This window comes from Terrapene carolina, unplaced genomic scaffold (genome assembly GCF_002925995.2).
Source record: "Terrapene carolina triunguis isolate 2854851 unplaced genomic scaffold, T_m_triunguis-2.0 Scaffold58, whole genome shotgun sequence".
NCBI classification, from domain to species: domain Eukaryota; kingdom Metazoa; phylum Chordata; order Testudines; family Emydidae; genus Terrapene; species Terrapene triunguis.
This window is the reverse complement of record NW_020664409.1, coordinates 67107718-67132663: the sequence shown is the minus strand read 5'-3', so window position 1 is coordinate 67132663 and position 24946 is coordinate 67107718. Positions and strand designations below refer to the sequence as shown.

At 39.9% G+C, this 24946-nt stretch overlaps 1 protein-coding gene across 2 annotated transcripts in view; it reads right to left on the bottom strand.

The window, feature by feature from the left end:
• The window catches only part of RALYL (RALY RNA binding protein like), a 315944-nt gene that overhangs the window by 98243 nt on the left and 192755 nt on the right, over nucleotides 1-24946 (bottom strand). For both annotated transcript variants that reach the window (XM_029913440.1, XM_026662827.1), the window contains exon 2: nucleotides 18744-18819. In XM_029913440.1, coding sequence (XP_029769300.1) covers nucleotides 18744-18819 — 76 coding nt within the window. The remainder of the gene's footprint in view (nucleotides 1-18743; nucleotides 18820-24946) is intronic.

Here is a 24946-nt window from a genome sequence, read left to right as displayed (position 1 = left end):
TGTAGGCAGAGCTAGCCTATAGTTAAGCAACCGAAAATTTAGAATGGGAAGTGTTGAAATGTTGGGAAGCCAGTCTGGAACGAACATCCCATCTGAGGGATGGGGGCGGGGAGAGAGGAGAGTGAGGGTATGTCTATACTTACCTCCGGGTCCGGCGGTAAGCAATCGATCTTCTGGGATCGATTTATCGTGTCTTGTCTAGACGCGATAAATCGAACCCGGATCGATCCCGGAAGTGCTCGCCGTCGACGCCGGTACTCCTGCTCAGCGAGAGGAGTACGCGGAGTCGACGGGAGAGCCTGCCTGCCGCGTGTGGACCAAGTTCAAACTAAGATAGTTCGACTTCAGCTACGTGAATAACGTAGCTGAAGTTGCGTATCTTAGTTCGAAGTGGGGGGTTAGTGTGGACCAGCCCTGAGACAGGACCAGGAAACTGGGACAAGGAATCCAGAGCGGTAGTGGGGGGCAGTTGAAATCAGATGAGGAGCTGGGGCGGGTTAGACAGCAATAGGATAGACATAGACTGGAGGGGACGGGGAAGAAGGGTCTTTGACTACTAGAGACCACTCCATTCAGGAGCCTGGAATAGACCCAGGATTCCTGAGTTTCACAGTTCCTCTTCTGTCAACAGATATCTGTGAAACCCAGTAGCAAAAAAAGTGTCTCATCCCCCTATAGAGCTGATCTATCACATATAGGATGACAACCTACTGCCTCTGCCATCACTTACTCCATTAGCTCAAGTGGCAGAAGTCTGTGCAGTGGATCTAAAGGTTCATCGGCAGGGTTGGAGCCATGCGAGTTTCACAATGATTCCACATGCCAGAATTTCTGGGGCAGTTCAGTTTTGATTTTTACAAAAAAACCTGGGGAAATGCATACAGAAATAGGGTGACCAGATGCCTAAATAGGGGAATCTCAAGCAGGAGTAGAGAGGTTATTTTATCTCTGTATTTGGCACTGGTGCAACCACTGCTGGAATACTATGTCCAGTTCTGGTGTGCACAATTTAAGAAGGATATTGATAAATTGGAGAGTGTTCAGAGAAGAGTCACAAGACTGATTAAAGGATTATAAAACATGCCTTATAGTGATCGACTCAAGGACCTCAAGCTATTTAGCTTAACAAAAAGAAGGTTAAGAAGTGACTTGGTTATAGACTGTAAGTATCTACATGGGGAACAAATAGTTAATAATGGGCACTTCAGTCTAGCAGAGAAAGGTAGAGCATGAGCCAATGGTTGGAAGTTGCAGCTAGACAAATTCAGACTGGATATAAGGCATACCTTTTCAATGGTGAGAGTAATTAACGATTAACAATATACTAAGGGCTATGGTGTTTTTCTAAAAGTTTTTTCTAAAAGCTATCCTCTAGGAATTATTTTGGGAAAGTTCTATGTCTGTGCTATACAGGCGGTGAGACCAGGTGATCACCGGATCCCTTCTGGCTTTATAATCTCAGAACTAGGTACATCAATTCACATGCAAAATTCTCATTGAATTCAATAGGTGTCCTTGCCCTGTGGCTTGTGGTGCGGATTGCAGCAGGGGCCGTACAACCCCTCTCGCAGCTTCCTAGGGCCCCCTCTCGCAGCTTCCTAGGGCCCCCTCTCATGGCTCTGTGCACCTGTGTCTGTCATTGTCGTCCTCTCCCCTCCCCCCGCCCCACTCGCCCAATGTGTCCTGATATTTCACTCTTGCGATCTGGTCACCCTATCTGGATTGCACCCCGGAATGTCATACCTTTTTACTCTAAACTCTTGACCTTTAGGGAAATGTCCAAAAGGACCCACTTGTAACCCATACGGGGAAGATGTTTTCTGTAATTAATAAAATAATCTCTGAAGAATGCTTTTATCTTATCAGGAATTAATCTAACAGATGCTTTCTATCATAATGACTCAGTTTTAGATATCCTTGAATTGATAAAGTAGTCTTTAGTCACCAGGAAAAGAAGTCTGTATAAAACATTCAGTTTGTGAATACCTGGAGGATGAAGGGGTATTCGCGAGCAATCAGCATGGATTTACCAAGAACAAATTACGCCAAACTACCTTGATTTCCTTCTTTGGCAGAGTAACTGATTTGGTGGACAGGGGGACTGCAGTGGACATAATATAGGGGGACTTCAGCATGGCTTTTGACACCGTCCCACATGACATTCTGATAAGTAAACTGGAGAAATGCAGGCTCTACAGAACTACCATTAAGTGGACACATAATTGGTTAAATAACCACAAATAAAGAATAATTATTAATGGAATGATGTCGGATTGGAGGAAGGTCTCAAGTGAGGTTCCACAGGGATCTGTTTGGGGTCCGGTGTCATCTTTATTAATGACCTGGATGTAGGTATAGATAGCATACTGATCAAGTTTGCAGATGACACAAAGCTGGGAGGGGGCTGCCAATACTTGGGAAGATAAAGCTAAAAATTCAGAGGGATCTTGATAAATTGGAGAACTGGGTTATAGACAACAAAATGAAATTCAACAAAGAAAAATGTAGGGTGCTACACACTTAGGGAATTAAAGCCAAATGCACAAATACAGAATGGGGAAAACTGGCTTGGCAGCACAACTGCTGAGAAGGATCTGGGAGTTGCGGATCACAACCTCAATATGAATCAGCAATGTAACTGGACTGACTTTGTCTTGTGCTGATTGGCTGTTTGCTCCAGCTCTCCTCCTTTCCCTTCCCTCACAGTCCCCTCACGCCATGCCTCCTCCTCTTATCCCCTCATCCCCTGTGCTGTACCCCTCACCCCTTCCCTTCCCTATTCTTTCAGTAAACTTTCATTGTGTTCCCTGCCTTCACTCACCGAAAGAAATTGTGGCACTAACATTATATTTGCTGTATCCCACTGTTCACTCTGTTTGTGTGGTATGCCTTTTCCCCAGTCCTGTGTCTATTTAGATAGTAAGCTCTTCAGGGCAGGGACTGTCTACTTAATCTATGTGTGTACAGTGCCTAGCACAATGGGGCCCCATTCTTGGTTGGCCCTTAGGCAATACCATAAGAAGCATAATTAATTAAAAAAACCCTAAAGTATTTATTGAATAAACTAACATCAGTACTAAATCATATCTGGATAGTTAGTGCATCTGAGAATGGTCCAGACAGTATCCAAAAACATTCATCAGATAATACACTATAGGAGTATTTCACAACTAATACTGAACTGTGAATAGTCTTTTTTATAAGTCTTCCTGCATCAGAGTCCAGTCTCTCCTTCTATACATCTATTTTCAATCATATTCTATAGCCCATTTCCTCTTTAACTCTGTGTACTTTAAATCTTCTCCTCAGTTACTATCCAACTGCTGGTTGAAAACTAGCAATCTCACACTTATTCAACCTCCCCATTTTTTTAACCTTTGTTTAGTCACAAAATACCAAAGCTATAATCCAATCTCATATTTCTGCTGCCTTTTGCAGTCCCCTTGAACTGTGCCCTTACAGTGCCACATCAGCAACTCCGAGGCAAAATTACAGCCTGACATACAATTAGGAAGATTATTGTTATGGGGGATCCAGTGCCTAATTATGGACCACAAATCTGTGCTCAGAAGCACAGCACTCCCTGGCATCCCTGATTGCCTATTTAAATGCACCACTGAAGGCCTCATAAATTTTAACTTTTCTGATTTTAAGACAAGGAGTCATTGTATGTTTCCCATTAGCACAAGCATTCATTGTTTTATTCCAAAGGTCTCCTGTATTCCCCCTTTTTTTTAAGGTTCCTACAACATGAGTATTACTAATCTACTGTAAATACAGTTTCTAGTAGTGCAACCTTGCTATGACTCTAATATAAATGCATGACAGAATACCTGCTTCTAATTTTGCTTTATATATGTATAGCAGCTTCTACTCTTTCATTTAACCTAGTAAAAGCACAGCTGAAGAACTACTGAATGAGTCAACTTTACTGCTAGGATTTGATGAGTAAGTTCCAGTTTCTCTTTTTTATTTTATTTTTTATTTCTTGAGAGGGTAGTGAGAAATCAGGAAGTAAAGATAATTGGCATTTTTATTGGGGAGATATACTCTCTCATACTCCTCCTTCTCTAATATCACTAAATGAGATCATTTATATAAAATACTAGCTCAATTTTTGGCCCTGATTCTGCAAAAAATTCACATGCAGAACTGCAATTGTAATCAATGGAAATTCCATGTATACAGGACTTATAGCATTGGGCCCTCTTACTGTCTTGTAAGGAAAAGACTGTTTTCCTGTCTAGCTATATGACTACTGTATATGGGTGGAAATCTAAGGACATCAATTATGTGTAACTCACTTCTCCAAATACTTCAGACCTTTCCAGAAGTTTTGGATTAGAAGCCAAAGAAGACTCCTTGGAAACTTCCTTCATTCTCATTATTAGCTCAGATTTGAAAAAGAAAGGAGTAAAAAGGTATTTTTTTCTGTCCCATTTAGATACAAACAACCAGAGATATCAAAAAGTCATTAGTTGTAATTTCTCAGCTGTTTTTAAACAGATGCTGTATTCTGTTTTAGAATCTGCAGGAGACAAAAAAGGGAGAACGATCAGATTATAAATTAAAGAAAGCAGCTGGAGAAGGAAAGATTATAAGGAAGCAAGGAAACAGGATGTATGCTTTCATAAAACATGCTTATAAAGTACCTAATCTCTCAGCATATCTGTAATATGGAGTCCAGGCTCTAGGATCTTGTGGGAGAAAAATTCTCAATCATGCAATACCACAAGCCTTCTTCTACAAGGGGGAAAAAGCATCAACAGCTGTGTGGAGGAGCAGAGCTATTCTGCTGACTCAGGTAGGAGGGTCTCTATAGCGCTCATTCAGCAGAACTAAAAGGCTGAGACTTTCCCACCTGGAAGGTGAAAAATAGAGTGGGACAAGATTCTGCAAACTTTAAAGAATAAGTAGTTCAGGAGCACTGATTTGTTAATTGACAGGCATTTCACAAGGGGCTCTGCCTTAAAGGCCAAATAGAGTCAACAGCAAATAGTTACTATTGAAGAATGGTTTATATATGAACATTTTCTAACTCAATATACCATAGACCTGGTCTGCATGACATCTTTATGGCTGTACCATTTTTGTCACTGTGGAGACAGCACTTCCTGATACAGGCAAAACTCCCATTGCATCCAATGTGAATTTTGCCTGCATAACAATTACAAGATTGATGACAATTTTTGAGTGCAAAGTTCAACAATTCCCATTAATGCTCATGAAAAAAAGGGATTAAATCCCTGCTCACTGCACTCACAATATGCCCCATCTAAACATTTTTTAAGAATGTTGTTTTCTGACCACTTTCAATGTGACAATAGATTTCTCATCACAATGAGATTATAAAAGCAGTGTCCTTCTTAGAGTAACATCAATAATGTTGGAAATCAAATAGCTCATTTCATGGTGAAATATAATCAAAGGCACCAACAGAATATGTTTTTGTAAAATGTAAGATGTTAATCTGAGTCAGGAGGAGCATTACGCTGCCTGTCTGTGTTGGGGTGTACCAACCCTGCACTGGGCCTGCAAGGGTTAATGTGAGCCGGTGGACACAATCAGCCTCCTCCTGCTACAGCTGCAGTAGGCATCAAACCTGAAGGAAGGAGTTAAAAGGGCTGAACCTGACTCACTTAAGGCTTGACCAGGAAGGAGAGCAGATCTCTGCCGGTCATTCAGTGAGAGAAGCCGGGCTGGAGTCAGGTAGTTGAGTGGTCTTGCTGGTAGATAGGAAGGTAGGCCTGCAACAGGGAGCCTGCAGCAGTTAAGAAGGAGAGTCAAGAAGGAAGCCCATCCAAAACTCTTGATGGTGGTGGAGAGGCTTGTAGGGAGGAGGACTGCCCTGTGAAAGGAGTGGAGAAAACTCTCCATCAGAACCAGCTGGAGAGCAGAAAGGGCTAAGAACCTCTGTAGGGAGCCAGTGGAAGAGCAGAAGTGGAGCTGATATACTTGGAGCCCAGGAAGAGGCTGAACCAAAGACACAAGACAGGAGAAGGCAGGATGTGGTCCATGGAAGCAGCAAGGAAATGGTGTAGTCATATCTTGGCTGCCTATCCAAGGGTCCCTGGAATGGAACCCACTGAGAGGGAGGACCTGGGTTCCCCTATCAGCCCACCAAGAAAAGTGGAGCAGAGCCCCCTCCTGACAAGGTGTAAGAACCCCACTGATACCAGGATTAGTGAGCCCAGACTTGGACCGAGGGTCCAACATGAAGGTGAAAGGACTAGTTGTTGGACTGCTAGTTTACCCCATAAGGGGTGGGCCTAAATGCAACTCAACCAGATGACCAAATTGCAAGAAGCAGCAGACACCGTAGGGCTGGAACCATTGCCAGCAGGGGGTGTTGCAGGAGAGGAACTTACTATGCCACACCCAGTTACCAGAGGTGCCCTGGCTAGTGAGTCACATGCTTACAGTGAGCTTAAAATAATATAGCATAGTCTTTGATAAGAAAATGTTTAAAGGACTAAATGGAAAAAAACAGTTCTGTATATGAATGGGAAGAATATGGCACTGTCTAATGTTTTTTTTCTAAAGTCATGGCAATTTAAGATATTTGGAAAAAAGTGAGCAAACAGATTTAATTTATATTTTGCTAAGTTAATATCTAGAGTCTCTTGAAAATCAAGAACAAAGAGAAACACATGCATAATGGAAAAAAGAGGAATGAAAAGAGAAGAAAGTACTCAGATATTTTGAGATATTCAACTAAGAGAGACAAACCTAAAATTCTTCTTCTCCTTTTCCCTGGCTAGCAGGGGTTGAGTTGCCAAATCAATCTTTTCCAGGCTTGCCAGTCCAACACTGTCTCCACATTCACTCCATCCTCCAATACACAGTCCCCCCACTATTTTCTTGGCCATTCTCTTGTTTTATGCCCACTAACTCTCATCTGCAATGGCTTTCTAACAGGATTCCCTTCATCCATCCATCATCCATGTCTATAGCACCTCAGCCTCCTCTCTTGCAGCTTCTCTCTGATACTGCATATCCTAGTCTCACTCCCTAAAGACATCATTCTGCATGTGGACCAGCACTGTCACCCCTCTCATTGCCTCAAACATTTCATGTCAATGACTTCAATTCTTCTCAAGTTCTCTCTCAGCCCATGTCTCTGATCAATACAGAAGATCTGGTCTTATCTTGGCTTTGTATAGTTGTCCCTTAAGTAGTCTGGGCATCTGTTTATCAAAATCACACCACTTATCTTGCACCAACCTTGTTTGCAGCATTGTTTGCACTTCTCTGTCAATTTCTCCATTTGCCGCTGACCAGTGCCAAAGGTACTTAAACACAGAAACCTGATTTATGTGCTGGCATTCAATTTTGATATTCATCTATCTTGGTTCCAAGTGAATCACCCAATAACTTCAATCTTCTCTTTACTCATTTTGAGGCAACAGTTTTAGTTACCTGATCCAGGCATCCATCACCAGGACCAAATCATCCTCATTATCTGCCATTAACACAGTATTGTCTGAACAGATCAACTTCATACCACCTTCCATTTGGATGTGTTTATGAAGTACTATCCATGACTGTGATGGAATAGACTTAGCACTGATCCCTAGTGGAGCCCAGTCTTCACTGCAAAACCCTCCATTGCACTGAAAGGAGTCCACACTTTTGTCATGGAACCATCATACAAATCCATCACCATCTGGAGAAGGTCCTCTGGTACTAGGGTGACCAGATGTCCCAATTTTATAGGGACAGTCCCAATTTTGGGGGATTTTTCTTACATAGGCACCTATTACCCCTCTACCCCCGTCCCGATTTTTCACACTTGCTATCTGGTCACCCTATCTGGCACCCTATAGAATCATAGCAGAGGCATCAACCATCCCCTAGTTACTTTGTTGAATGTTTTCTTCAAATTGAGGAAAGCTGAAACATGCTCATTGTTTCCCTCAAGCTTCTTTTCCACCATCATCCTTTTTCCTTTTATAAGACTAAACTGCTTCTTTCCTAAAATGGGCTTTACTACTTGGTGAAATGCAGCTATGATTCTAATAGTCTCATGCTGTGGGACAGCAGCTTAATTCCTCAGTCATTGAACTGTCATGTATGTCACCTTTTTATTTGTATATCGGTACTAATATGGACTTCTCCATTCTCTTGAGGTTTTTTGTGTTTTCCAAACTGCGCACAGGACTCATTTAAGCCAGTGCACATAACCTATCTCAAGGCTTTGATAATTTCTGCTGTGACTTTGTCCAGACATACTACTTTTCCAGGTGCCATCTTCATCAGTGCAGCCTTGAAGTCTGCCTCTGACAGGTCATTGACATCTGTAATTATTGGTTCACACAATGGTAGCATAGCATATAAAGGGTTTTTCTCATTATGTAGACTCTCAGAGTATTCTCACCATTGGCTATATACCGTGTCTCCTGTCACAAGCAGACTGCCCCAGGATCCTATAAAAATGGTGCGCTCGCTTTGTCTGCCTTCCTTCTTTTAATTTGTCTGCACAATTGCATATATATATATTTTTGGCATGTTCAGGGTAGTTGTTCAGCTCATTATATAGCTCATCTAAGACTAGGTTTCTTGCCTTTCTGACTTCTTTTGCTGGCCACTTGGAGACTCTATAGGTGGCAGCTGCTTCTTTCAAAGCCTTATTTTTCCATCAGCTTTGTGGCTTCTCTCATTTCTTATGGTTTTCTGAACTTCTTGTTCCACCACCATTCTTCATGAGATTGTGGTCTATCCAGCTTAATGCATTCACATAGCACTTCAGCTTTTTGGATGAATGCAATCTTGAAGATACACCATTCCTTTTCTGCTGTTCTAATCTGCGTATCTCTCAGCTCAAAGCTTGTGACTGTCTCCCTAAACTTGTCTGCATTCACACTGTGCACTCCCCATATCATGATGCATGTCTTGTTGGAGAAAAGCTCACACCAGGTCCATTTGCCAGTCATAAGAACGGCCACACGGGGTCAGACCAAAGGTCCATTAGCCCAGTATCCTGTCTTCCAGCAGGGGCCAATGCCAGGTGCCCCAGAGGGAATAAACAGAACAGGTAATCATCAAGTGATCCATCCCCTGTTGCCCATTCCCAACTTCTGGGATCAGTCACGATCATTACCACCAATGGCTTGTGTTGGGGTGAGACTACTTCACTTGGGATAACCTTACAATCCTTAATCATCTTCCTCTAGTTTACTAGGTTTAGCAAGAACTCTATTTGTGTTGTTACTATGCTACTTCAGTATGTGTACAATGACTTTCTCTTTTCTTAAAGCAAGTGTTGGCAATCACCTTGTCATGACCAAGACACAGGTGGTCAGACTTAGTGGTCACAGCAGGAGTCAGGCTGAGTCAGGTACCAGGAGATAAGAATCAGAGATGGGCCAGAGGGCAAACCAAGAGTCAGGCTTCAGGTAGGGTCAGGTTACTTGTAGGTCAGAGTGTGAGACAAGTGAACTGAGAGTCAGGCATCAGGAGGCAGGTAGGATCAGATTACCAGGAGGCTGGGATCAGGCACCATGCTACAGACAGCAATTGAATAGCGAAGTCAAGGATGGTATGAACGTAGTATTCCTTGTGACCCTGGATTTCGACTGGTGGAGGAGGCATCATGGTTCAGTCAAGGAAGGGGCTCTCATTGTAGGGCCTTAGAAGGGAAACATGGAAAACTGGGTGTATTTTGAGAGATTGGGGAAACACATTCATGAACAATGCAAGCTCATTAATAGTCTGTAATTTCACCAAAAGAAATTATTATGCACCAGCCTTTGTTAACCTGAGCAGAGATTCCCCAAACACTTCAACCAAAACACACTGGTTTAAATAAAGCAAACTAAAGAGGGATAGATTTTAAGTGATTATAAGTGATAAGGCATAAAAGTCAGAACTGGCTACAAAAGAAATAAAAAGATAAAACTGCAACCTCATTCCTAAACTTTACCAAGCTAAATAAAATTTGCAGCAAATAGCTTTCTCACCCCCACTAGATGCTATAGACAGTTCTCAGTTCACAGGCTGGATTTCTTTTCCGCCTGGGACCACTCCCCTTAGTTCAGTGTTCTTCAGGTACTCATTGATCTTACGAGCAGACCGATATAAGGTGAAGAGAGGAAAAGTGGTCAGAGGCCTCTTTTCCCGCCCTTCTTATATCCTGACCCTTTTTACTAAAGTCCTTGCTGGGTCATGGGGTCAGGCAGTTACATGGCAAATGTGAGCTGTTCTTCAGGTTAATTGTAAATTTCTCATTTACAACTCCCCTCCTGGTGAATCTCTGATTAAATAGATAATGGCCTTTTAGCACCTAGCCAGTGTGCCTTTATCTCTTGAAAAAATGGTCTGAAGGCATTACCCAGAACTACAGTATATTTCAGTAACAGTCATAAGTAAAATTTCATAGCTCCATATACAATGCTGATACACACATTTTAACAGGACAATGATATTCAGTAGATTATGAGTTTTTAAACGATACCTCACATGGCATACTTAATACAAAATATAACCATATAAAAATGGTGAACATGGGCTACAGGGTGTCACAGGTGTACTAGTTCATCCAGTTTGATATATGCAGCTTCTGCTTGTCTCTTCAGAGTTGCCCAGTACTCTAAGTTTTCTCCCACCTCAAAAGGGTTTCATCTGGAATTTTTCTTCTCCAAGGTAAGCTCCCTACCACTGCTGGAGGTCCCCTTCTGGCCTGAAATTATTTCCACTAAATGCCAGCAGGGTTATAGCATACTGCTAGTATACAGCCAATGATACACTAAAGAAGGAATTATCCTGAATGTTGCAACTTTCAAATGGAATAGAAATGCTATTTGTGAGTTGAACTGGTAGAGCTCCCCATTATTCTTTCTATACAGTGGAGCGACTTCAAGAATCTTTTTTTTTTTTTTTTTACAGTAAAAGAAATGATCACTATGCTTTCCATGCTGTCGCCTGAAATGAACAAGAATCCCCAGACTGCTCAGAACAACAATGGATGGCTCTGACAATTGGAAGTCAAAACACAACAAAACAAACTCCATGACAGCTATCTGAAAATAAATCTGAGGAGCAGATGCCAAGTACAGAAAGAGCATAAGCAGTGGTTTAAGCCTGATCTATAACATAAAGCTACGTAACCAAAAGGAAACATGATGGGAAACATAATTCAATCAACCCTGGGATGGAGATTACAGAAAAAGATACTCAGATCAACAAAGTTTTTTGTCAAAGAAAAATAAATAAAACTTCAATATACAAATATAACCATGTGAGAAAACATCTCTACACTGTATAATAAAGGACACCCCACCAGTAACATAGCTAAATGTGGGCATTTGAAATAGAATGATTTAATCTTGTTCTTGAGAATATCTGTTTAACAGTTATGGGTTTTAATACGTTGTAATGCACTTGCTATTTAATGTGGATAATTGATAGCATGATAAATCAAGTGTCCTAAATACGCCTCACAACACAAATCAATTGGATTACCTATTGTATATTTAGGAACTTGATAGGAAATTGTTATGGAATCTTGTGATAGTCAGATGGTGCCAATATGTAGATTTGCAAGTTTTAAAAATGTCTTGGAGAGTGGAAAATCTGTTAGTCTGACTCTGAGAGGAACCTTTGATATGAGTGCAGTCTGTTATTACATGAGTCCAGACAGGCAATGCTGTAAGCACCATAATAGTGTGGTGTGGCAGTCAGGCCAGCTAAGGAGGTAGAGCAAGTTTATGGCCTCACAGTGATGGATCTTACTGAGTAGTTCAAGGCCCCGTTTCCTCATAATCTAGTCAATTTGTTATTTGTCTCACTCTAAATCCCAATCTCTCGTTCTCAGCATGACAAAGGTTAGATAAAATATGCTGGCATCATGTTAGCCACTGGGTGGAAAGAATAGAAGTATGGGCTGCACAACTCAGCATTAGGCAATTAAGGAGTGACAGTGAAGTGAGTCCATCCTGCCTACCCTGGCATCATGAGGAGCTCTGAAGGTAAGTTAGGATGTAAAATGGTGAGCTCCTCTGGGTTCTGCCAGGGATGTAGGAAAATACACGTGGGAGAACATGTAATATGCAATATGTCTCTCATTAAATTCTTGTTTGACACATTTACTTTAAAGGCCAATGAATAGTAATATGTATACGGCAAGGAATGGCAACAAGCAACTTGCAGAATTCAAAAATAACATCACTAGAGAACCTGGCCTTATTTGTTCTTAAAAAACAAAACAAAACAAAAAACAACTACATAAAAGGTCCACAGCTGATGGGAACCTTTTAGTTCTTAAATTCACTGCCTAGTTTAGCAAGTTCCAGGAAATTGAAAAGAACATGCATACTATTTAAAAATTCCTTTATAATGAACAGAAAACAGATTTCAACCCCATCAAAATTCTTTGGGGTTGATTCTACTTTCTTATGCCAGTGTATGTTGCTGATCTCAAAGCAATTCACAAATGCATTTTCAGATGCTTCTGAGCAGTTGATTTAATGAAATACAAATTGAAATACTGGTAATACTGAAAATACAGCATGTGACTATTTTGCCAAGCCAGTGCTCCCAAAAGCAGCATTTGTATAGTTGTGTCAGCTCTTCTATTCTGTACCTTGTAGTTCAAAGATCTATAAGTTAGTCATTAAAATTAAAATTTGCTTCAGGCTAGAGCCAGGTAAAAAGCTATTTAAAATAGATTTGTCTAATTTTGTTTTCTGTAGACATACTGTACTAAAATATGGAAGTTTACACCAATTCTGGGCACTCTGGGATTTATGTTCCTCCCTCTCACTGAACACCTCTGTCATTGGCTCCAGTAGTTACACTAGGCATAAAACTCGAGTCACCAAGGTACTTAAGCATGTGCTTAGTTTTGAGCAAAAGTGCTTCTAATATATGGGACAACTTACATGTTTAAAATTAGGTATGTGTTTAATATCTTCCTAAATCAAGGCCTAAGCCCTCTATCGTTCTCACAATGGTTTTAGAGCCCAAGCAACACAAGGAAGTTCTTTCAACAGGGAGTTTCATGTTTGCAGGGCTGTGATCAGGCACTTAGTTTGGAATAAGATATTAGGAAAATGATTAGTCACTAATGTACATTTTGGACAGTTAAATGTCTCTGTTTTTCACACCTTGTAAAAAAGTATTTAGTTGGCTTGTAACAAAATACATTTTCATATGAATGTTTTTCACTCGTCTTCTACAATTCACGACCTGACCTGGGCCATGTTGAGCACCCTAAATCCCTACTCTTATCAATGGGCATGGAGAATGCTCAGCACCTTATAGGATTGGACTCTAAATTAGAAATAGAATTAAGCACAGCTCATACTAAGGAGCGGTGCATGCCTGCCCCACCTAGGAGGAACCTGTGCAGACATTCTTTTCTCAGGACAATAGAATGCCTCCTGGAGCTAGGGCAGCCACTCCTAGGTAAGGTGAAATGTACTTCCTCATGCACAACTGGAATGTGTGTCTGGGGTGGAGTCATGACCTCACCTCCCTCATTGCCCTCTTTAAAGTGCTGTGTGCCCCATGGAAAAGGGACTACAGTTCTGCCTGTTTTTTACATGGACTGTGCAAGCAATGTGGGGAGACTCCCTCCTCCAGCTCACTGTGCATCCACAGGCAGGCAGGATCTGGCCCTTAGAAATTAAGAGCTAATTTCTGCTCCCATTAAAGTACATGGCAAAACTCCCATGAACTCCAGTGGCTTCAGGACCAGGTCCAATATAGTGTGGGAAGCTGAGATTTATTAGAATCTATTTATTGATGTGTGTTCTATATTGAACAGCAACATACAGTATTTATCATCTCGTCTCTGTCCTTTAGATATACTGTGAATTCATAAATTGTAACTGGTATCATGAGCCACAGTGCAGAGCTAAAGGAAACAGCAGCAGAGAGAATACATAACTCACTGTGAAAGTGCTCTTCATAAAAGCCACAGGACGTGCTCAGTCTGTTATTTGCATTCATCACTTGTCCTTCACCAAGCCAACGTGTGAGCTTTTCACTGTCAGCAAATTTTGACTAGACACATTTGAAGCGAGCAGCATCGAGTCTATATAACTCAGATGTCTAGTTCCAGAGTTCAAAGCTGATTTGATTACCAGAGCAAATGCCTTTCTAGGTGGGCAGTCTGTCTGTCCCTTGCAACTTACTCAGCACAAATGGAAACAGCACTTCTCAAAATACCAACAAGAGCTGCTGCATACATATGAAGAGGAGTGTCATAAAATGGAAACTTTTGATAAATTATTACACATTGCATGTAAAGAGGATTGAGAAAGAAAAAGAGGTAGTAAAAAGTAAATAAGGTACTGGGAGCAGCAGAAGCAGAGAAGAGAGAAATAGGGAATGAGCTAGTGGTTCAATAGTGCTAAACAATATCCTGAGCTGGCAGTAGTTAGAATCATTGAAGAGATCTCAGCTCTTAGAGGAAGGCAGTTCGTGTTACTTAAAAATATTTGCTGGCTGATCAGAGTTCAGTTATTGCTGTTTCTGAAGATGGATGAACAGATAAGCTCCCTGTTCCAATCAGCCATCCTGTAAGGAAGCTGCTTACAGAGAAGGAAAATAAAGTATTCTTGAAGAGAGAGGATGAAATACTGGCACCACTGAAGTCCATGGCAAAACTCCTATTGACTTCACTGGGGCCAGGATTTCACCAAGGGTCTCTAAATGTTGGCCTCCTCAGACAATAGTTCCAGATAGTTAGTGTGTAAAAATGGGCAACTCAGTGCAGCAGAAGTGTGGCAAAATATAGAAATACAGAGATGAGTGTGTGTGAGAGAGAAGGTGACAACATACCCATTGTCTAGGAACCTTCCATTTAGTTATTTCCTTGACTGGGAAGACTTTATGATCACTATTATGTAAGACTGTCAATTAATCGCAGTTAACTCATGTGATTAACTCACAAAAATTAACCACGATTAAATAAATTAATCACAATTAATCACAATTAAACAATAGAATACCAATTAAAATGTATTAAATATTTTGGATGTTTTTCTACATTTTCATATATATTGCATTCTGTGTTGTAATTGAAATCAAAGTGTATATTATTTTTCATTACAAATATTTGAACTGTAAAAATGATAAACAAAAGAAATAGCATTTTTCAATTCACCTCATACAAGTACCATAGTGCAATCTCTTTGTCGTGAAAGTGCAACTTACAAATGTAGATTTTTTTTGTTACATAACTGCACTCAAAAACAAAACAATGTAAAACTTCAGAGCCTATAAGTCCACTCAATCTTACTTCCTGTCCAGCCAATTGCTATAACGAACAAGTTTGTTTACATTTACTGGAGATAATGATGTCCTCTTCTTATTTAAAATGGCACCAGAAAGTGAGAACAGGCATTTGCATGGCACTTTTGTAGCCAGCATTGCAAGGTATTTACGTGCCACATATGCTAAACATTCGTATGCCCCTTCATGCTTCAGCCAACATTCCAGAGGACATGCTTCCACGATGATGACACTTGTTAAAAAATAATGTGTTAATTAAATTTGTGACTGAACTCCTTGGGGGAGAATCGTACGTCCTCTGCTCTATTTTACCTACTTCTGCCATATATTTCATGTTATACCAGTCTCCGATGATGACCCAGCACATGCTGTTCATTTTAAGTACACTTTCACTGCAGATTTGACAAAATGCAAAGAAGGTACCAATGTGAGATTTCTAAAGATAGCTACAGCACTTGACTCAGGGTTTAAGAATCTGAAGAGCCTTACAAAATCTGAGAGCGATGAGGTATGGAGCATGCTTTCAGAAGCCTTAAAAGAGCAACACTCCAATGCAGAAACTACAGAACCTGAACCACCAAAACAGAAAATCAGCCTTCTGCTGGTGGCATCTGACTCAGATAACAAAAATGAACATTCGTCGGTCCACACTGTTTTGGATTGTTATCGAGCAGAACCCATCATCAGCCTGTATGCATGTCCTCTGGAATGGTGGTTGAAGCATGAAGGGACATATGAATCTTTAGTGCATCTGGCACGCAAATATCTTGTGACACCGGCTGCAATAGTGCCATTAGAATGCCTGTTCTCACTTTCAGGTGCCATTATAAACAAGAAGCAGGCAGCATTATCTCCTGCAAATGTAAACAAACTCCTTTGTCTGAGTGATTGGCTGAACAAGAAGTAGGACTGAGTGGACTTGCAGGCTCTAAAATTTTACATTGTTTTACTTTTGAATGCAGCTTTTTTATACATAATTCTACATTTGTAAGTTCAACTTTCATAATAAAGAGATTGCACTAAAGTACTTATATTAGGTGAATTGAAAAATACTATTTCTTTTTGTTTTTTTACAGTGCAAATACTTGTAATAAAAATAAATATAAAGTGAGCACTGTACACTTTGTATTCTGTGTTGTAATTGAAATCAATATATTTGAAAATGTAGAAAACATCCAAAAATATTTAACAAAATGGTGTTCTATTATTGTTTAACAGTGCAATTAATCACAATTAATTTTTTTAATCACTTGACAGCCCTACTATTATAGTTGCTGGTTATTATCTCCTGTCTCTATTACCTAAAGTTAATTAAGTGGAAAATTTGTCTGAAAGTGAATAACAGCATGTTAGCAAAAAAATAAAAATATGTACAATTACAGAAACATCTACATACAGTTTGCTTTTTATGTACTAAGATGTGGGGCTCTGCTTTCTCAAACTTTGCATATGAATCCTTGAGTGGAAAAAATAAAGCCAATGAAATACCGTTGTCCATAGACACAATATATCATCATAATAGTTTGATAAAATGATGACCACCATTACAAATGTTTCATAATGCATTCAAAATGCTGGGTGTCACGTCAGTAAAAAGTTCATTTTAACCTTTTAAACACAACAGCCATAAATTCCAAAGTAAAGGTCTTAGCCTTCAAAATAAAATGGTAGAAGCCAGAATGCCTTGTTGCATTTAGATACACAGGTTCTTCAGGTTAGCCTCTTTTTGAAACAGTAACACAGAGATATAACAATTCCATGGCTACACAGGAGTATACCACCAAACCCTAGTTTCAGAACTCAGTTGTCAGTAGTGATTAAAAACTCAGGACCTTCTACTCTAAACATAGAATCCTCCACCACTTGATGTAAAGCAGAATTTATAATGCTTAGCACTTAAACTGGGTGATACTTTTTATGTTCACAAGGCCCTAACTTTAGTAGTCACAATAATTCAGAGTATATTCATACAATGGAGCATAAAGATTTGAAATAAAAGCAGCAGCCAAGCTTTTAAAAATAACTACTGATTTTGGTTGCCTCAGTTGGTGGGTGTCCAACTTGAAACACATTAAAGCAGCCTGGTTTTGGAGGAAAGTGCTTTGCATTTTCTGAAAGTCACACCCCTTCAAGGTGCCTTCAAATTGAGCATTCTGAAATGGAAGCATCCAAAATCAATAGTCTCTTTTGAACATGTTGGCCAGCATGTTTGTTAAACTATCCATATGTAATTTTATCTTTCTCACGCACAGGCACACACTCAATTTTGTTAAATAATGTGTTTTAAAATACGTTTAAAATGATTTTCTGTCAAGCACCGCCATTTCCATTACTGCTAATACTACCCCAAAATATCCCAACCAAACAAAATACCCCTGCCCGCTCAAAAAACAAAACAAAACAAAATCCTCTTACCAAATAAATCAAATTTAAGGATATGGTTTAAATGTATTAAAAGTAAAGCAATCTAGGGGGAAAGGTCAAATTCCAGACTGAGGATCTGAGTTTCATGTCATTTACACTGGCATACACTAAATGCTCATGTATAGAGCAACTGGGAGTGTGCTTCCCAGCTCGGGTAGACAGACACATGCTAGCTCTGCTGCATCTGGTATGTTAAAAATAGCAGTATAGTTGGGGGTACCATGGCTGGTGGATCACGCTAGCCATCCAAGTACATACCCAGGGGGTCAGGGCATATTTGACACTGACAAATGACTTGTTAAATAGCTTGTTAATATTTTAATGCTCTCTGGGTATGTAATGCACTCATACAAATTTGAAGATAATTTTATTTTCTCTGCAGATGTTTTTCCTGTTCTACTTGGCATACAAAGGTTATGGGCTGTGGGTGGCATCCTGGCCCTAGTGAAGTCAATGATAGTTTTCCCAATGACATCAGTGGGGCCAGGATTTCACTCAATATGCTGATTTGGTTTTTTTATTTCTTTTCTGTATCTGTGCACAATCATCACTGATGATCTGAGAAGGCATTTGAACACCTCCTGGGATTATTTATTAGAAAAACCATTTGGTTTTTGTTATCCTATCAAATCCATGCTATTATTTGTACTTTTTTTTTTTGCCAGTGCATATAAGGCAGGAATTCTGCTTTTTCAACCTGCTTCTTGTGTTTGTGTCAATTAAGTGCTCAATAAAAACACTAAATGGGCAGCTTTAGCCAATGAAGTCAAAGGTAATTGTTCTGGAGTGAATCTCTTAAGAAGTATAAAATCTAACAGCACAGTTCTCACCCTTTTCTCATGTTCTAAAACTTTTGGTTCCCACAAGACTTTACATTTCTGCCACTCAACATCCTCTTGATGTAGTGTAACACCAAACACTCTAGTTACATAGAGAAAAATACCGACTTCATTTAACTCATATGGGCTATATCCTGCCATCTAGTTGGATATATTCTTAAAATAGGAACAAGGCCCTCAGGCTGGTGTAATTTTCCCAATAAAATTGCAACTAGTTCCCAGCTATTGTAATAAACAACCTACCTGTAAAGGGCTGAAAGTGGCCGCTTGTTTCCAGGTTTTGGTCTGTATGGTTTTGGTTCTCCTGCCATGTTGATATCTGAAAGCAAACATTTGATAAACATAAGCCAAAGCTTAGCAGCTAAGAGTGAGTCTGCGTGCACACAAGATGCTGTGAAAATAAATAATAAAAAATAGAAGAGGAAAGTATACCTAACATTCTGATCAAGTTTGAACTACTTTTAAGCTGATGTTATAAAAGTGTCCTTTAAAAATATATCTTGCTACCTTGCATACGGGTTTAAGCATCACACCAGTCAAGGTTAATATACAGAATTCATATTTTTTATAATTTAATTGTGTGGTTTATGGAGATATTGGTAAGTTTGGGCTAATAATGTATCTTTGGTCTAGAAATGATCTGAATAGAGATTAGAAAAAGAGATAGATAGTGCTTTTAAGTCACTTCACCATTGTTCAGAAAAGTAGCTGTCACGTGCTGTTGTGAAAGCCCATGGTGACTCAGCCAGAATTCCCCCTTGAGATCAAACCAATGTTTGAAGGAGTGCAGCATCAGCAGCCCCACTATATACCAGCCACCACAGCTCTCAGCGTTTAAATATGGTAATACCCAGACAGATAATAGGTCCATGTCCCCCACCTCCTGGTGTCCCTTTTAGAGTTAAACAAATACATTTGTGGTGCTAGCTTGAAGTGGATCTTATACTCAGGGAGCACAAGGTGTGTGATTCTGACTAGTCCCTATGCCACCACAATCTGGTCCATAGATTGCCATCATCTCTGCCTTCCTCAAAAAATAAATTGAACTGCAATGTAAAATGACTTTCCACAAACACAACCCTTTAGAGGAAGTAGAGAAAGTTCAGGGGGCAAGTTATATTCATAAAATGTACTTTATTGTTTTAAATATGTTTAACTGACAAAGGAGGAAATACATTGTAATTTCATATATAATTTTATCCTAAACAGTCACTTTCTCAGACATCCTCTGTGCATTTCAGTGAAATGCTAGAAGCCGTGTATACTTCATAATGTATCTCCATTCCCTTACCCCAAGAGTGTATAGTGATCCTGAAAATATTCTAACATCTGACATGTGAGCAGTCATTACCCACCCTGGATCTATTTACTGTACTCTCTTTGCCCTTCCTTGGAGTCGTACACAAGGACAGAGCTAATCTGATGAGGGCACAATAGAAAATGTTCATAAATCCATTTTTAGTTCTAGTGACAGTTACCAATGAAGAAAAAATCACAGCCTATTCTGTTGGGAATGCCTTGACTAAAGTGGTTATACACATACTTACAAAATAGCTGTGGAAATAGAGGGCTACTGCAATTTCATGCACAGAGCCTTTAACTCTGCTTTAAACAGAAAGCAGTTTGGGCTATCTTATATAAATAAGGTATTTTTGCAGGAAATTGGACATCATAGTGCCTATACAGTGGAAGCCATGTGGAAAAGTAACCCTTTCACCTCAGCAAAACAAATTTGTGACACCTTATAGACACTGGGACGAATTCACCTGGTATTTATGCCAATATAAATCAGGAATAATGCCAACGAAGTCAGTGGAGTTATGGCAGTTTTACACTGAAGTGACAAAGCTTTCAAGGACTCACATTGTCCTGGTAAGGACTTTGCTTCAGATTAGAGGACAGCAGAGTGGAAAGCAGTAGTGTGGAAAGACCACCCGTAGAGTGAGCAGACGTGGTCTCTGGCACATAGCCCAGAAAGTGTCAGGCATCAAACTTTCCTTGGTAAATTCAAACGTTAAAATAAAACTTTTTATGTCTTTGACCACTTCCCCCACAGAAATTTGTTTAGTTTCAGAGTAAGCTGCCCAGAAAACTGATTTTTTCCCCAATAGAAATTGTGAATGAAAAATCTTTATTTGAAAATTTTTAGTTGAAAAATATTGGATTTCCCACTGGATGTTTCATACCATTTTAATCATTTCTTATCAAAATGAATATTTTTAATTAATTTTCACTTTAAATACTGTTTCATTTTAAAATATTGATTTAAAATGAAAAATGTCATTTCAAAATCTGCAATAGAAAAACTGACATTTTTTTTGTCTGGAACTGACAGCTTCCCAGAAAGGAAAAAAAAAATCAGTTCAGTTGGAAAAAATTTCCACATGAAAAATTTCAACCTGATCTAGTTTCAAACAATGTTGCTGTGTTGGAATTGGCATTGCACTAAATCAGTGGTTCTCATACTTATTTGATCAGGCCCCTCTTCTTTGTGTCAGTAGTCATTTACGTGCACCCTCCCCCCCACAAGTACATATACTGCCACTCAGCTCTGAAGGCAGCACCGCGCCAGCAGCAGCACAGAAGGGAGGCGATGTGAAAAGTGATATTTGTCATCACTTTTCATAGCAGACTTAGTACCCCATTGCCACTCTTACTTCTGTGCTGTTGCTGCCACCCTGGGGCTGACAACAGGAGACCTGCCACCTCAAGGTGAGAGATTGGGTGGGAGGGAGAAGAGCCTGAGTCTGGGGTGCTTCCTGGTGAAGCATTGGGAGGGGAGAAGGAGAACCCAAGCTTGGGTGGCTGGGCTCCGGCTGCCCTCTTTATCCCCACCTCCTAGGTACGCATGGCCCTTCTGCATGAGCCCCAGCCAGCGGGGCTGACAGCGAGAACTCTTAAAAAAAAAAAAAAAAAGGACACAGCTCACGCCTCCCTTGATGCATTCTCATGCCTCCCTTAGGATGCTCACCCCATTTGAGAACCGCCGCACTAAATCATTTTCTGTTAAGTGACAAACATTTTTTTCTCACTGGTGTCTGAAAGTTGGGTGAATATTGGAGCCAGTTTTCATATTCCCTGCTAATTGCTTTACTTCATTTAGTTTTCATGCAAATTTGTGTTTTTTAAAAAATAAATCATGTATTTTTTCAAATATGCATATTTTAAAAAGGGTATATCATTTATACTGATATTGGCCTGTCAGTTTCAACTTCAGACATTTGCAGGAAGTGATTGAGAACCATTGTTACCTGGGCTGGACTTCCATTTACCTCCTGGACAATTGAGTATTAGAATTGGAATGGAAATTTCATCCTGTGACCTTTACTATAATTAAACCCTTTCATGTTATTTTAATATGACAGCTTTAGGTCATTGACTTTGCTGACTTTCACCATCCCTTCCTAAAACTTCCTAAAATGTTGTGGAAAAAATGCAATATTTATAATCTGCTTTTGAAAAACATCTAAGGTTGTAGCATTAATCTCCATATATTTCTCATGTCTATCATCCACTCTTCTTCATTGGTTTATGTATTTATTTTTCCAGAACTTTGACCAAGGTCACTTTGAACACTAAAGAATTCTCAGATCTTTTTTCCCATGTCCTTTGGGTACAGAGCAGTGTTATCTTTGTGATTTAATTGTAGACCTACATTCGTAAAGTTGTACAAATTCATCCAATGCAGATGGATGTTTTTGTTTTAGCCAATACTGTCAGAAAAATAACATTATCAGAAAACAAAGCAGGAAAGCTGTTCAGGCTCGGTTAAGATACCATCAGGTGCAAATAAATCCCTAAAGGCAGTACCTGGAAAAACTGAATTGCATTATTGTATCAATATCAATAGTGAGAATTGCTCTTTAATACAGGGAATATTTTGAAGAAAAGGCACATCCATGGGGCTTTTCCATTTAATATTTCTATTGGTTTCCTTTTCTATCAATCAGTTTAACTATCCACCTTTAACGTCCCTTGAAATGTGTGTTAACTCCTTATGCTAAACAACCTGTTCCACCCCGTATTTAGCTGTGACACTGAGTATATTTCCCTGACCTGAAGAAGAGCTCTGTGTAAGCTTGAAAGTTTTCCTCTCTCACCAAACAGAAGACGATCCAACCAAAGATATCATCTCACTCACCTTGTGTCTCAAAAGAAAACTGACATTTGAAATTCACTAATTCTTTTCACATATTCTTATTTTTATTAAGATAGTGCCTAAAAGCCTCAGTCATGGACCAGGACCCTATTGTGTTAGGTGCTGTACAAACACAGAACAAAACAATGCTCTCTGCCTCACAGAGTTGACAATCTAAACAAATAATATATATACACATACACATATGCACCATCTATATTAGTATTCTCAGCTAATGTCAGTTTAAAAAATTTTTTTTATTGAAAATTGTAAGGGCAGGCCACATGCAAAGGACAGTAAAATCTATGAAACATCTTGAATTCGATGAAATACAAGTATGTCATCAATACACATATGATGGGCTGACTGGTGTCTGGTGTCTGACTGCAACTGAAAAATCTGCTGACCTGACAGGATGCCTGGGAGGAGTGCTGTCTACTTGAAGCCTGCAGCTGAGACATTACAGAAAGGTTGCTGAGGAGCATCCATCCCTCTGACCACTATCCCATGCTGCACATCCATGTGGGCACTAATGATACCGAAGTATGACTCTCAGCAGATCAGCAGTGACTACAGGGCTCTGGAAGCAGGGAAAGGGGAGTAAGGGGCACAGGTTGTGTTCTTGTCCAGGCTCCCGGTTGAGGACAATGGCCCAGGCAGGGTGACATGCATCCTGGAGATGAATGCATAGATGCACAGATAGTGTCGATGCGAGGGGTTTGGCTTCCTCAACCATGGGATTGAGTTTTGGGTAGAGAGTCTGCTGGGAAGAGATGGGGTCCACCTGACCAATAAGGGGAAGAGCATCTTTGAGCACTAACTCACCAACCTAATGAGGAGGGATTTACACTAGGATCAAAGAGGACAGGTGACAGAAGCTGGGAATGGGTGACAGGGGATGGATTACTCGATGATTACCTGTTCTGTTCATTCCCCCTGAAGCACCTGGCATTGGCCATTGTCGGAATACAGGATACTGGGCTAGATGGATTTTTGGTCTGACCCAGTATGGCCGTTCTTATGTTTTTATGTGACAAAAACCCACAGATAAGCCTAAAAAGGTGACTTTAACAAAGGGCTAGATTTGGGGGGAGGAGGATAACCATGAAATTGCAATAGGATCATAGGACTAACAAGAGGGAAATCCGTGGGGGGAAACTGCTCAACATCTTAGATATCTATACACAAAGGCAAGGAGTCTGGGGAAAAACAGGAAGAACTGGAAGTATTAGTACATACATTAAATTATGACTTAATTGGAGTCACAAAGACTTAGTGGGATAACTTTCATGACTGAAATATTGGTATAGAGGGATATCACTTGTTCAGGACAGGCAGGATAAAAGGGGAAGAGGTGTTGCATTATACATCAAGAAGAGATACACTTGTTCTGAAATCCAGAAGGAGGTGAAAGGCAGACCAGTTGAAAGTCTCTGGGTTAAGATAAAAGAGGTAAAAAATAAGGATGATCTCATGCTAGGGCTCTATTATAGACCACCAGATTAGGAAAAGGAGGTGGATGAGGCATTTGTAGAACACAGAAACATCCAAAACACAAGACCTGATAGTAATGGGGAATTTTAACTACCCAGACATCTGTTGGAAAAGTAATACAACAAAACACAAATTTTCCGATAAGTTCTTGAAACATATCCATGCAACTTTTTGTTTCAGAAAGTGGAGGAAATATTGAGGGGGACAGCCATTTTAGACTCAATTCTGACCAACAGGGAGGAACTGGTAGTCAACCTGAAGGTGGAAAGCAATTCGGGTTAAAATGAAAGTGACAGATTTCATGATTCTAAGGAAAGGAAAGAGTGTGAGAAGCAGAAGGACAATGAACTTCAAAAAAGCAGACTTTAACAGACTCAGAATGGTAGGCAAGGTCCCATGGGAAGAAAAACTAAGAGAAAAAGGAGATCTGGAGAGCTGTCAGTTTCTCAAGAATACAATATTAAAGGCACAACTGCACACTATCCTGATGTGAAGCTAAGATAGGAAGACGAGTAAGAAGCCATTATATCTCCACCAGGAGCTCTTTAATGACCTGAAAATCAAAAGGGAATCCTACAAAAAGTGGAAACGTGGACAAATTGCTAGGGATGAGTACAAAAGAATAGCACAAACATGTAGGGACAAAATGAGAGGCTAAGGCACAAAATGAGTTACACCTAGCCAGGGACATAAAAGGCATTAAGAAGACATTCTTAAAATACATTAGAAACAAGAGAAAGGAAAGTGTAGGCTCTCTACTTAGGGGGGAAAAGAGCTAGTAATTGATGACAACAAGAAAGTTGAGATGTCTAAT